Raw genomic sequence first — 15208 nt, 5'->3', positions numbered from 1 at the left:
GGGCCCCCCCCCCCCCCCCACACCCCAAATCGTGTCTGTATCCATTCTAGGGATGTTTTTGATGAGCAGAAATAGAGTGTTAAAAAATACAAAAAAATGAATCAGGGGAAACATCCCCCAGGAGTGTTTCTCGACACTGTGTACAGCAGTCCGGAAATCTTTTGCATTAAATTTATTCATGTTTTTATGCAGATTCTAAGAGAACTCAAACTTACTACAAGCAATGTTTCATGGTATACGTTTGATGCATGTTATCAAAGTGAAATTTTATACTAAACTTTAATAAACTCATGAAATATCAACCTGATATTTCAATGTAAGAGATATTAAAATGGCCTTGAGGTCTCTCAGGTCCCAAACATGAGGGTTAACATATAAAAGACTTATTCAAAGGTCTTATTTGAGATGATTTAAATGCAAAAATAACCAGCCTTTGACATCTACTCATGGGACTTGTCACCTGTCCTTTATTAGGCCTTTTATATTCAACAAGGACACTGGGTTAGAGAAAATATGGCTGATTTATTATAAGACTTTAAAACTGGTACTGTGGATCTCGTAGACAGAATGTGTGTTTTGGACGGGAACACAACCTTAATTTCTTCATGCTGATGTAAGTATTCAATGTCTTATATCACTGACTAACACTTTTAGAATTAAGAAATAAGTCACGAGAGGAACTGATCTGTGATTTACACCACTATCGGTTATCATGTTGCCTTGCAAGACTGAAACTGTGAATTTTCTTCAGTGGAAGAGTAAAGAAGATTTTTAGCTGAAACCGGGATCATTGGTGATTCATAAAATGCAAGTCAGCGGCTACGTCACCTTAAGAGTAAAAAAATAAAAATAAAAGGCATATCAAGGAAAACAAAATTAATAACGTGGTTTCTTACAATATATTGTGGTCTTATGAAGCAAAATGATCAGTCTGTGCAAGAAACTGAACATTATTTGCAACATTATTACCTGTAATCCAGAGCCTCAGACAAACAGTCCGGAGTGATTTTTGGTTTGCGAACGAATCATTCTTTTGAACCGCTTCTTAGTGAACTAGATGAATCACCGAATCGTACTGAATCGTCTAAAACAGTTTGCGGCTCGAGCAGCACAGATCTACAAGTTACTCAATCAAAACTTACTTTCAGACGCCTGACAGTCACTGTGACTGGAAATGAGCTGAAATACCTGCATATCTGATCCTCTGATGAATGAACTCATTCAGCGCTCCAGTTCCTGCAACAGACACTGAACTGAGGAAACAGTTCGACTCGGACCGAAGACCGTTGAGCCGCTGATATGAGCACGCGTGAACCGAACACTTGAAGGAAGGGGTGAAATTAACGTTTTTATGGTTTCTTATTGTTTATTTAAAAAGGTGAGTTGATGAGGACTACTTCATTCACTTTATATGCTTTAGACCTGTCCAAAAGAACCAGTTTGTGGAAAAGAATTGGACTTGCCCGTTTGCCCGAGGCTCTGAATTAAAGGTAATAATAAATGTATATAAATGTAAATAATGTTCAGTTTCTTGCACAGACCGATCGTTTCACGTCATAAAACCCCTATATATATCGTCAGGAGCCACAGGGATTCATGTTGTGTTTCTTGATATGCTTTTTTTTTATTCTCAAAAAAATAAAAAAAGGGCAGCCACTGAATTGCATTTTATGAATCACAAGGACCATGGTTTCAGCTAAAATCTTCTTTACTGTTCTACTGAAGAAAAAAAGTCACTAGCATGGCCTGAGAATGAGTAAATTAACAGCAATTTTTCATTTTTGGGTGACCTATCCCTTTAAAGCAAGTGTATCTATCTACTAAAACCAGAATGATCGTTTTTTTTAAAATGTCACTATAATGGACAGAAAAAAATCTGCCATTTACACACTGGACACATTGAGATCTATAGACCTTCATTTCACTCTAATTGAACACTGTAAATTTAACAGTCCAGAAAATGGCTGTAATTTCAGAAACAGGAATTGGCATGTGGGCACAGACACCACAGGACTGTTCACATCTGCAGATGTTTACTACTGTGTATGACCATAAAAACCTTATTAATGACAAACTGTCCTTTCTGCATTGGTGACTTCATTACTTGTGAGCTGACTTGTAAAGTGTTGCCAGTAATGACTGAACCAACAAACCACATTAAAGCGTGCACAAGTCTACCAGTATATCTAGAGCCCTATGATTTGATTTCTACAATGTAGAAAATGTTGACGGAATTGTGGAATCCAGTCATAACAATGGAATTTACTGTATAACACGGAATTTGGGAAATTTTTGAAGAATTTTAGATCGACAGAATGAAAAGATTTGTTTGATTTTCATTTAATTAAAAAAATAACTAAATTGTTAATGTTTCATGCCTAGAATTTTTCAGAATTTCTGAAAAAAAAAAACATAGGGCCCTAATATTGTAAAATAATAATAATAATAATAATAATTTATTTGATGAATTTTGTTGATTTAAAATGGAATCCAGAAAAATTTAAATGGAAAATACAGAATTTGGTCAAAATAAAATGGAACTTGCAAAACAAAACAAAAAAACTAACCAAAACAAAACAAAGTATAAAAAGATTTAACTGTTAAAAAACTGTTGTTAAATTGTATTCATGTTTTCAATTAATTTGACATGATTTTAGACATTACTAAAATGTTATTTAACCATTAAAACATAAAAGTTAAATAGAAAAAAAAAACATTTGGGGAAAAAATAAAATGGATTTCATAGGGCTCTATACATCCTAGCCAACACCATTCCCCCGTATACAGTATATACCATAGTTCCCAAAATCACTACAGTCTGTGCTGAAACAGCTTCAGTATCATCACTCACATGTCTTGCGTCCCGAATCTTCCACAAACAGAGATGAGATGTCTTCATCCACACCGACCTCGTTTCTAGCGATGCAGGTATAAGCACCAGTGTCTTCATAACGCACACTACCGATGTGAAGCTCACTGCTATTTGCTGAAGAAATACAACAACCAACAGGTAGATGATTCAGTATGTTTCCGGTCTAATTCCTATATTTCCTATGTATTAACACACACACACATACACACACCATAGAAAAACGCCTCTAACAAAACCAACAAGCAACTATAGGGCAATAACATAAATCTCAAAAGTAAGTTTGAGGTGTTTGTTTCCACAGCTGACCAATAACATTTTTCATTGACAGAGCTTTGGGTGAAGGCATTCTTAAAGCCCATAAAAGTTTCCCTGTGGTTCAGCTAATACTGTGCCAAGTTATGAAGTCTTGGATTTATTGAGTGTCTGTTTTTTTTTTCAGCAGAAATGGTTTCTTTCAAAAATGACCAAAGGAAGGAAAGGTATAAAGTTGGCAGAATGTGAATTTCAAGTTGTTAGTTGACATGAATATTTCACAAACACATAAACTGTAAAAAAATATATTTTGTCAGGTTACCTAAAAATGACATCTAAACCCATTTGTTTTGTTCTGTCATCATATACTCACCCTCAAGTTGTTCCAAACCTGTATGAGTTTCTTTCTTCTTTTGAATATAGATTTAGAAGAAATTAGCAGTGTTTTTCAGAGAAATTTGTTTCCTAAATATCTGCAAACATATTATGGTATTTTATGCTTTAGCATAGTCCAAAAATTACATGCAGCAACTTCAATATTGTTAAATCAATCTATATTAGGTTACACCAGTGAAAGTCATTTTTAAAGGTCATGACGGCACATTTAGTGTTTATCAGACTCATTTCACATATATTCATATACATTCAAGCTCGTCTCACCATTTTTCTGACACACACTGAACCTGACTGGATAGTTATACGTGCTAATTACATTATATGAAGCATATAAAACGGGACAGAAATGTTTTCAGCACGTAGGACAGCCGCTGAGTGTATGAGCGGTGCTGCGGGCGGCTGCTCTCTCACGACAGAACAACACCCTGCAGTCACTTACAGCTCATCAGTGCCCAGCACGCCGTCCCGGTCAGCCGGGGAACACCAGAGAAAAAAACGAGCAGCTCTCAAATGCTGTATTACATGGATTTTGGGACACGAGTGCAATTCAAAGCCTTGTTTACATACTAAATAATATTACCATTCAAATGCAAGCACATAGTACACTCTTAAAAATAAAGGTGCTTCAAAAGGTTCTTCAAGCGATGCCATAGAAGAACCATTTTTGGTTCCACAAAGAAGCATTCAGTCAAAGGTTCTTTAAAGAACCATCTCTTTCTTACCTTTTTATAATCTGAAGAACCTTTTTTCACCACAAAGAAGCTTTTGTGAAACAGAAAGGTTCTTCAGATGTTAAAGGTTCTTTATGGAACCATTTAGACAAAATGGTTCTTCTATGGCATCGTGAAGCACCTTTATTTTTAAGAGTGTAGGTCTAGTTAAAGTGTGATTTTTGAAGGCTGGTTGAGAAGGTTTTGGAAGCGTGCACACACACACACACTGTTACTTTGATGGTGTTTCACTTATATTCTTATCGAGCTTTGATGCTAATTAAATTCAGCCATAAAAACACTGCAAATGACTTTGCTTTCATTACCAAATGGATTTCATAAATAAATAAATTTTCAGTCATTAAAAAGATCTCCAACAACATTTCTCCACCATTTAGAGATACGTGAGCGTCGGCTATAGGATTGTTGTGTCTGAGTCGTGACTGGCCTTTGGTAAAGCGTTTACAGCGTTTAAGGTCATAAATATCAGAGTCTATGGAAATCACAACGAAAACACTGCAGCTGCGGTTACTGATGAGATCACCTTTACAGAGTTGTTCATTATGACATCACCTCAAATGACGAGCATGAAGCTAATTTCGCAGCATTAAGGTATAAACACACATTCCTCAAATCAAAGCAGCGCTTGTAAACTGAGAAGAGTAGCTGATGTTGTGTGTGTGTGACGTCTCAGGAAGGCTGCTCTGCGTGTGTGTCGGAGCTTTGTGAAGTTCAGCGAGCTCTCAGATGCTTCGCTCACCTCTGATGGTGTTTTTATCACAGCACAAGTGTCCCTGAATGCTGTCTGTGTCACACACGTGCTTTCATGAGTGTGTCAGAGATCACATACAAGCAGGAGAGTTCACTCTCTCTCTCTCCTTTTCACTTCACCTTCATTCTCTCATCTCCACTACTCTACTTTCCCATCCGTCTATTGATCTCGTTCTATATATTATCTACATACAGACTCAATTCAAACAAAAGCTTCTCACCGGTTGGCAAAAGTTCATACTTTTTATATGGATTTATACTTTCAATGCAGCTGCATATTACTATATCAGGTACATTCATGTACTGCAAGTGGGTTATAGATATGAATTAACGGTCACAATTTATTTTAGGGACCAATTCTCATTATTGACTAACTATTAGCAATGACATTTCCCTCAATAAACTCCTAATTTGCTGCTTATTAATAGTTAGTAAGGCAGTTGTTAAGTTTAGGTATGGGGTAGAATTAAGGGATCTAAAATATGCTCGTGCAGAATAAGACATAATTATGTGCTTTATAAGTACTAATAAACAGCCAATATGCTAGTAATATGCATGCTAATCAGTAACTAGTTAATAGTGAGAATCGGTACCTAAACTAAAGTGTTATCCGAAAAAAATCGAAAAACTACTGTAAGTGGCTTTTTTGTGTCAGGGTTATGTTTAGTTTTCATTGTGTTTTCAGTTAGCCTGTTCTCCTTTGACCTAGTTTCCCCTAGTTACCCTGATTAGTTCATTCTATTCACCTGTGTTGTATTAATCATCTCGTTTGCTCTTATAAGCCCTCAGTTTCTGTGTCTTCTTTGTCCTGGATTAATGTTGTTGATTTATTGGTGTACGTGTGTTGATGCTATTCAGTTCTCCTGTTCTTTGTGTTTGAAGTTATAATCGCGCCAGAATCGAGAGGCCCCTCCAAACGAGCCCATTTGCCTGGGTCCACTATCATCATTTCATGGACTGCTTTTATTATTATCATCATCATCATCCTTGCAGGGAGCCGCAAACTCACTCCCGCAGCACCAAGGGCTGCCAGCAACGACTGAAACGACAGCTGTAATCCACTGCTGCGTCAGAGGGGTGTACGGAGGATATTTTTCATGTGTTTCACTACATGATCTGCCCATTACACATCTGTCTGTTTATCTACCCGTGCGACTGCCTGCCTTTATCTGCTTCCCGAGAGGAAGGGCTGAGGATCGTACCGAGAAGTGAAATCTGCTTGGATGCGTGCGGCTGCAGGTCCAGGCCGTTCTTCAGCCAGGTGAGTTTAGGGTTTGGAATACCATCTGCATGGCAGCGCAAGCTGGCAGCGACGCCGGGTTCCTGGGCCTGAGTCTCCGGATAGACCAGGATTACTGGAGGCACTGGAAGAGACAGAAGCAGACTGTAAACAACAAAGAAAGTGATTCAAGTCCAGAAAACTGCTTTGTTTTGGATTCCCCTCCTTGTGTCAGTCAGAAACGGTCATTGAATGAAATGAACGTGAGGGGATTTGCTTCCCGTATCGAGATTTCTTCCAATTAGACAAAACAAGCTCTCCAACAATCACGCTTATTGTCTCCGTTAATTGAAAATCCTTCCAGTATTTTTTCTCTCGCAAGTATAATACAGCAAGTTAAACTGGATTGCTATCTTTGCGTTTGTTTATATCCCTTTATATGCCTCGATGAAAAACGATGCCTTGTAATTGAATGGTTGAACGATCAAAAGGTGAAAACTATTTTCTATTGCAACAATTTCAAAAGGATTGAAAGCAATCAAATGGCTCTTTTGTTCAGTAGCAGTTATTATACTGTATATCAGGGGTTAGTGTTGTTGATACCAAGCCAATACTTAAATTTTAAAAACATAACAATACCAGCCTTTCCACAGTACCGGGTCATTCTGGTACCTGCTGATAGGCGGCTGCTTTCAAATGCTCCTGTATTTGTGTGAAGAGCATCAAAAGTTTCTATTTACAATGTGATTTTGCAGCGTTGAGCATTGTAGCCAATCACAGACATGTTTGTTGAGCATGTGAAATCAACGGCCAGTCAGAAGAAGTTTTTTTATTTAGAATCTGCTCAGTACAGTTTGAGTTGATGAATGGTTTTGTTATAACCCAAAAAATAATAAAGTATTCATTGTGTAGTATAGACCTTGCCCACTTTTTATGTTATAGCCCTTTCATAATTTTAATAAACGTTTTTCATGCTGCAATGTACACACTGCAAAGTTTCAGGAGTTATAACCGTATTAAAATGTGAATGCATAAAATGTCATAAAAGCTGGCTGAGATGATACTCTCAGTATCATGAGAGGATGAGAGATGAGAGACCAGACATAATGAAGTTCTCACACTATTCTTCTGGTATGATCATTTTATTAGCAAAATATCCCAGCGCATCCAGGTCGCACATAAAACCATTTCATGAATGGTCTAAAACCAGTGGTGTAGTCCTAAAAAAATTAGGAAAGACAATTTTTCCCCCGATTTTTTATTAATGTGTTTATTTTGTTTATTAGTAATATTTATTTTAATAAACAAACAAACAAGCAAATAAAAACAAATAAATGTAGATCACTCTAAAATTGGTAAAAACTACTGTAAGTGGCTTTTTTGTGTCAGGGTTATGTTTAGTTTTCATTGTGTTTTCAGTTAGCCTGTTCTCCTTTGACCTAGTTTCCCCTAGTTACCCTGATTAGTTCATTCTATTCACCTGTGTTGTATTAATCATCTCGTTTGCTCTTATAAGCCCTCAGTTTCTGTGTCTTCTTTGTCCTGGATTAATGTTGTTGATTTATTGGTGTACGTGTGTTGATGCTATTCAGTTCTCCTGTTCTTTGTGTTTGAAGTTATAATTAAAGTCTATTTACGTTTGCTCGTTCTTCGAGCGCTTTACTACAACCACGACCCCGTGACATTTGACTAATTCTAGTAGAATTATAATGCATGCAGCGTTTGTTAATTCAGAGACTTTAAAACATTCAGTTGTCACACTGAGGGGCCGTTTAAAATATACTAAAGAAGACAAAAAGGTGAAAAAAGAAATGGCCACTCTTTCCAGGTCCTGATATTGAGGATATGCATTAAATTCATACAGTTTAAAATAAAAAAATTTTACAGGTAAAAATAAACCATATTATGCATTTATAACTTATTGAATACTGAACGTGTACTGAATGCTGCCAAGGACATGAACAAAACCTCACAGGGCACAGCTGTGGTCTAGTGGTTTATTAAATCTAAATTTCCTTCGACCATCTGCCCCAAAGGTTGATTTTTTTTTTTTACATAACTTTTCCTTTTATCTTTTTTCTCCAAATTACTTTTATGTTCAGTTTTATTGTGTTTTACTTTCGTCCCGGAGGCAGACTTTCCCTTTTAAACTATGAAAATCCATCATAAAATATGAATGGCAGTATCTTTGTATACTGAGTGCAAATATCCAACCTGGCTGGAAAAGGCTATTTTTTTTTCTTACTCCAAACACCACTGATATTTCACTTTGACTACAAACAGCATACAAGGGGACAGTGTGAGTGAAGAGCCACAGCTAAGAAAAGTGTGATGACAACTAAAAACATTAAAGTGAATATCTCTTCATTTATACATTTATGCACATTTATGCAAATTTTTGTGTCAAATATTTGTTTGAAGTTCCCCAGAGATTTTAAGTTAATATTTTAATGATTTAACAACATATTTGCGTTAATGATCACATGACAGGCAGGTAAAGAAATTATATATTTAATCTTTTTTAGTGTTTAGTTTTAAAATAATGGTGACACTTTACCTAAAGCCTTAATGTATAATGCATTATATATTTTCAGAAATAATTGTAACCAAAGTTAAAAGTCATTATAATATTTGAATGTTTGTTTGTCATTTGTTTTAAAGCATTATACTTTCTAAAGATGTAAAAATAAATAGATAAGTCATGAGATCATATAATGCATTATAAGGTGCATTACAAGGCATAATCAATGTATTAAAACTACTTTTAATATGCATTATGTATAAAGGCTTACCAAACTTATTTATTCAGTTTTACATTTTAATGATTCATTTAATTATTAGCTCGAACCCCACATGCGAAACCCAGATGGAAACTATGGATTGTGACTGTTTACCTTGCATTGTCTATGAGTATAAATCATGAGTCGGTTTTGTGCAACCACCAGTGCGCTTACAAGTCTATCCATCTTTCCATACAGCAGAAAACCAAAATCAGTCGACACAAAATGACACATTGTGTCTCCGCGCTGAGCTAAGCCTGTTATTTGTCATCCCGCGAAAGTGAATTTTTCAGACTTTGTGATGAAATCATCTTTTATCTTGATGCTGAAAATATTTCTGTGGACACAAACAGAAACAGGAGAGCTCGAAAAGGGCGCTTCTGAAATATTAATGCGTGCATGAAAGCAGAGGGAAAAGAAAGCAGACAGACATACCCAATAAACTGCCAGAGAAACACTTAACGATCTGTTACATTAAACCTGCACAGAACAAATAAATAAGCAGAGCTGCTGAAAAACGATGGAGCTGAAACAAATAAATGAGAGGAATGAGACCTTGACGGTCTCGTCTTTTCATACAGAACTTAAGCAGCACAAACATCTGATCCAAATAACAGCTTATTACAGGGTGTAATGGACCGCACTCAACCAATAAAGTGCTTTCTAATAAGGGGCTACTCTGTAAACAATACAGCACCGCGCCAGAATCGAGAGGCCCCTCCAAACGAGCCCATTTGCCTGGGTCCACTATCATCATTTCATGGACTGCTTTTATTATTATCATCATCATCATCCTTGCAGGGAGCCGCAAACTCACTCCCGCAGCACCAAGGGCTGCCAGCAACGACTGAAACGACAGCTGTAATCCACTGCTGCGTCAGAGGGGTGTACGGAGGATATTTTTCATGTGTTTCACTACATGATCTGCCCATTACACATCTGTCTGTTTATCTACCCGTGCGACTGCCTGCCTTTATCTGCTTCCCGAGAGGAAGGGCTGAGGATCGTACCGAGAAGTGAAATCTGCTTGGATGCGTGCGGCTGCAGGTCCAGGCCGTTCTTCAGCCAGGTGAGTTTAGGGTTTGGAATACCATCTGCATGGCAGCGCAAGCTGGCAGCGACGCCGGGTTCCTGGGCCTGAGTCTCCGGATAGACCAGGATTACTGGAGGCACTGGAAGAGACAGAAGCAGACTGTAAACAACAAAGAAAGTGATTCAAGTCCAGAAAACTGCTTTGTTTTGGATTCCCCTCCTTGTGTCAGTCAGAAACGGTCATTGAATGAAATGAACGTGAGGGGATTTGCTTCCCGTATCGAGATTTCTTCCAATTAGACAAAACAAGCTCTCCAACAATCACGCTTATTGTCTCCGTTAATTGAAAATCCTTCCAGTATTTTTTCTCTCGCAAGTATAATACAGCAAGTTAAACTGGATTGCTATCTTTGCGTTTGTTTATATCCCTTTATATGCCTCGATGAAAAACGATGCCTTGTAATTGAATGGTTGAACGATCAAAAGGTGAAAACTATTTTCTATTGCAACAATTTCAAAAGGATTGAAAGCAATCAAATGGCTCTTTTGTTCAGTAGCAGTTATTATACTGTATATCAGGGGTTAGTGTTGTTGATACCAAGCCAATACTTAAATTTTAAAAACATAACAATACCAGCCTTTCCACAGTACCGGGTCATTCTGGTACCTGCTGATAGGCGGCTGCTTTCAAATGCTCCTGTATTTGTGTGAAGAGCATCAAAAGTTTCTATTTACAATGTGATTTTGCAGCGTTGAGCATTGTAGCCAATCACAGACATGTTTGTTGAGCATGTGAAATCAACGGCCAGTCAGAAGAAGTTTTTTTATTTAGAATCTGCTCAGTACAGTTTGAGTTGATGAATGGTTTTGTTATAACCCAAAAAATAATAAAGTATTCATTGTGTAGTATAGACCTTGCCCACTTTTTATGTTATAGCCCTTTCATAATTTTAATAAACGTTTTTCATGCTGCAATGTACACACTGCAAAGTTTCAGGAGTTATAACCGTATTAAAATGTGAATGCATAAAATGTCATAAAAGCTGGCTGAGATGATACTCTCAGTATCATGAGAGATAAATTAACTATAGTGTCCTGCACCCACTAGTAAAAAATATAAAAAATTATATCTGATGTCTGAATCATTTTTGGTTTGACTGTATACTGTGTATATATGCACTTTTATTTATTTAACCTGGCAATGCTTCACAATGTCTCCACTCACTACCATCTGACTAAAACACAACTGTTATCATGTTTTCAGCAAAGTAACATTTATCAGTAACAGTTGTTTTACAGTGTCCTTGTTACTCTTGTTACATGCACTTACTATAGTAATAACAGTAAATTATGCATAGTTACGTGCAATAACCCTAAACCCTAAGTAAATAAATGTTGTTAATTAATATGACTCATTACTTAAATGTACAATTACACTGTAACAAAGACACCGTAAAATAAAGTAACCCATTTAACTTTAGCAACAATATGAAGGTGAATATCAGGCACAACAATGCTGGTAAAACCATATATGTGACCCTGGACCACAAAAACTTAAGGTCTTAAGGTCTTTCTTTTCGAAATTGAGATTTACACATCATCTGAAAGCCGAATACATAATCTTTCCATTGATGTATGATTTGTTAGGATCGGACAATATTTGGCTGAGATACAACTATTTGAATATCTGGAATCTGACGGTGCAAAAAAAAAAATAAAATTGAGAAAATCCAAAGTTGTCCAAATTCTTAGCAATGCATATTACTAATCAAAAATTAAGTTTTAATATATTTGCGGTAGGAAATTTACAAAATATGTTCATGGAACATGATCTTTACTTAACATCCTAATGATTTTTGGCATAAAAGAAAAATCTATTATTTTGACCCATACAAATTGACCCAAACCCATACTTTGGGTCAAATATGGACTAACCCAGCTGTTGGGTTAAATTTAGCAATTCAAATTTTAACCCAAAAGTTGGGTTAGTCCATATTTGACCCAAAGTTTGGTTGAAACAACCCAGCATTTTTTTTTAGAGTTATATGCATCACATGACTAAACATGTATCATCATTTTCGAGTTCCTCTGTTTTCATAGTCCTCACTACAACATGAAATGTATCCACTTGGGAGAGCATCTGTCAGTTTCTTAATAATAATCTTTTATATAATGTCCGGTTTCTTACACAGAACGATTGTTTTGCTTCATAAGACCTCAATATATCGTCAGGAGCCACGGGTATTCATTTTGTGTTGTCTGATATGCTTTTTTGACTCTCAACGTGACGGTAGCCGCTGACTTGCATTTTATGAACCACCAAGAAGTCTTTACTGTTCTACTGAAGATAAAAGTCACCTACATCTTGGATGGCCTGAGGATGAGTAAAATGAGGATTTTTGGGTGAACTATCCCTTTAATGCAACGCACATGATATGACTGCCACGCTTGGCATTTACCTTGCTTTCATTATTACTGGTGTTGGGGAAAGTTACTTTTAAAAGTAATGCATGTCCCCATAACGTGATAAATACCAGGTACACACACATACACACACATACACACACACACACACACGTGTTGTGTTTCTATGTTTTATGGGGACATTCCATAGGCGTAATGGTTTTTATACTGTCCAAACTGTATGTGCTATTGCCCTACACCAACCCTACCCCTTACAGGAAACTTTGTGCATTTTTACTTTCTCAAAAAAACTCATTCTGTATGATTTATAAGCTTGTTTCCTCATGGGGACCTAAAAATGTCCCCACAAGGTCAAAATTTACTAGTATTACTATCCTTGTGGGGACATTTGGTCCCCATAACGTGATAAATACCAGGTACACACACATACACACACATACACACACACACACACACACACACACACACACACATATAATATATCAACCAACACACAAATCATATACAAAATCAAAAAAGCCATTTACTACTGAAGTTGGTAAAAGCGTTATATTGGCAATCCTCCACTAAATGCTTCTGGAGGAGCTGAGGTGCATTTGCACGCTTCTCCTCACTTTAGATCACACAACAGACCGCAGATTGAGGTCAGGACTCCGGCTTGGTTTTTCTCAAATTAAGAGCTACTTCAGTTTGATCTCTCAGCAGTTAATTTACTCCCGTGTCACTGCTGTGTTGTAAGAGCCGTCCTGTGCTGAGTTTTACAGTACACCACACAGTTGTACAGCATACCATTTATAGTGTTAGATCAAGTCTCCATGTCAGAAATTTAAGATCTGAGCCCGGACACCAGTTCCTGCCACAAGATATCCATTTTGTCTCATATCCAAAACCCAGTCAGCAAAGTTTGCCTGACACCCAAGCCCGTTAACAGCAAGTCTTGTCTGGTACTCAAAACTGTGTTTTGTCTGGTACCCAAAACTGTATTAACAGTCTTCTATCAGCCAAAAAGTTGACTGAGAAAACCGGAGAAGAGCAGAAGCAGGAGACGAAGTGTTGATAAAAATGAGCATGCTATATTGACAAGTGCGACAGAAACCGACAAATACTGAATGCACCCAAATTACTCCACAGCATTAAACCACACCATATGCCTCAGTTTTAAAGATCAGTCAACAGTGAGAAATCATGTAGAATAAACTCATCTTTTCCCCAGGGACGGTATAAATGATCCGTCTGAGGATTCAGAGCCAATCAATGCAAAAGACCTGTTCCTCACAATCAAAGCACAATTACACATGCTGATGCTTCGGATTTCTGGCACAAGACACAATCTTGTATTTATTTAGGTTCCCATTTTGTCTGGACCGTGTCAGTCTTCCGATTCTTTCTCTGGCTGCTTATGAAGCTGAATGTATCATTCAGCACTCTTCACCGGTGCTTGTTCTCGTTGACCCACACGTCGTTGTTGACTGGGTCAGTGTTGCAACATTCAACAAACCCTTCATTAACATGCAATTAGAGTATTGTAATGAGCGAGCACGTAAACACAACCCCATGCTGTCAGGAACGCAGGTGAGCTAAACACAAGCGTGACACACCTCATTAAGCACCCATTCCCATCCTGAGCATGTCTGCTTCTCAAAATCTACACATGATTTTGCAGTCCTTTGAAATCAGCATGGCTCCTGGCCCAACTCCTGAGACCACGTTCATTATGTTCTTTCCAATTACATCAGATGAAGTGCAGAAACACAAATATGTTTAGTAATTGGAAATGGAAAGCATGTGCCTCAGAATACTGAGCATGTGTCCTGATAATGAACATTAACATTTGTAATGTGTGTTGGCATGAGCTTCTATTCTCAAACATACTGATTAATTGGTGAAAATCAATGCAACTGGACCCTGACTGAGCTTTGTGTTTTGGATGATTATCAGATATTCAGCAGCTGCCCAATTAACAGGAGGATGTAATCATTTCACATCAGAAAAGAAGCTCTGCAGGGTTCCTCACCTTGAGAAGGTGTTCTCAGCACAACATTCCCTTATAATCCAGAATACTGTGAAAGCTTCACATCACGCAGGATGCATATAACCAAGTTATGCTGTTGCAATAAGCATATATACAGTATGGGCCTAAATTTAAGATTTATGTATTTGAATTGCATATTTGGATTACACAGTTTTAACAAAGTAATAAACTTAAGCATATTTGTCAATCATACATAAATGAAATAAGTCTGATTTCTGGAATCCAAAAATCATGGCAGGAAGATGAACTGTGTCATTATTTGTGCAGCTCAGTTTGGCGATGCAGTTTGGTGAGCTTTGAAGTTATGCTTTTCAATATGGAGCTCACACTTTAAAATTATTATTATGTTTTTGGTGTTTAAAAATTTCTTCCATGAACATCAATTTGTTGATGACACTTAAAATATGAGCCAGTTGAAATAGTGGTAAGATTTATGCATTTAAAAATAAAATAAAAACATGGTTGCCAGGTCGGTAAGATGACGTAAACCTCTGGGCAGAAAAGAAATGCTCTGATTGGGGGATTTAAAATCTTGATATCTTGTGAACGCTTGTTAAGATGTGTTACCAATGCAGGATAACGCAAATGCCACATTAAAACGAAATGTTTCAGGATAAATAACCAGCAGGCAAATACTGTATTATTCCAGCTTCGCACATTCTTTTTGATCAACACTTGAATGTGGGTAAGTTTCAATAAAAATAAATAAATAAATAAATA

At 37.0% G+C, this 15208-nt stretch overlaps 1 protein-coding gene across 1 annotated transcript in view; it reads right to left on the bottom strand.

The window, feature by feature from the left end:
• Nucleotides 1-10691, bottom strand: part of LOC107566247 (follistatin-related protein 4-like) — a 24881-nt gene extending 14190 nt beyond the window's left edge. Inside the window, exons 1-3 of the mRNA XM_016251637.1 lie at nt 10667-10691; nt 10011-10172; nt 2852-2986 (exon numbers count right to left, since the gene is read on the bottom strand). Of these exons, the coding sequence (XP_016107123.1) occupies nt 2852-2986; nt 10011-10172; nt 10667-10691 (322 nt within the window). The remainder of the gene's footprint in view (nt 1-2851; nt 2987-10010; nt 10173-10666) is intronic.
• Between the last annotated feature and the right edge of the window lie 4517 nt (nt 10692-15208).

This window comes from Sinocyclocheilus grahami, unplaced genomic scaffold, assembly GCF_001515645.1.
Source record: "Sinocyclocheilus grahami isolate Dianchi unplaced genomic scaffold, SAMN03320097.WGS_v1.1 scaffold1063.1, whole genome shotgun sequence".
Classification (NCBI taxonomy): Eukaryota; Metazoa; Chordata; class Actinopteri; order Cypriniformes; family Cyprinidae; genus Sinocyclocheilus; species Sinocyclocheilus grahami.
This window is presented reverse-complemented; position numbering and strand designations above follow the sequence as displayed.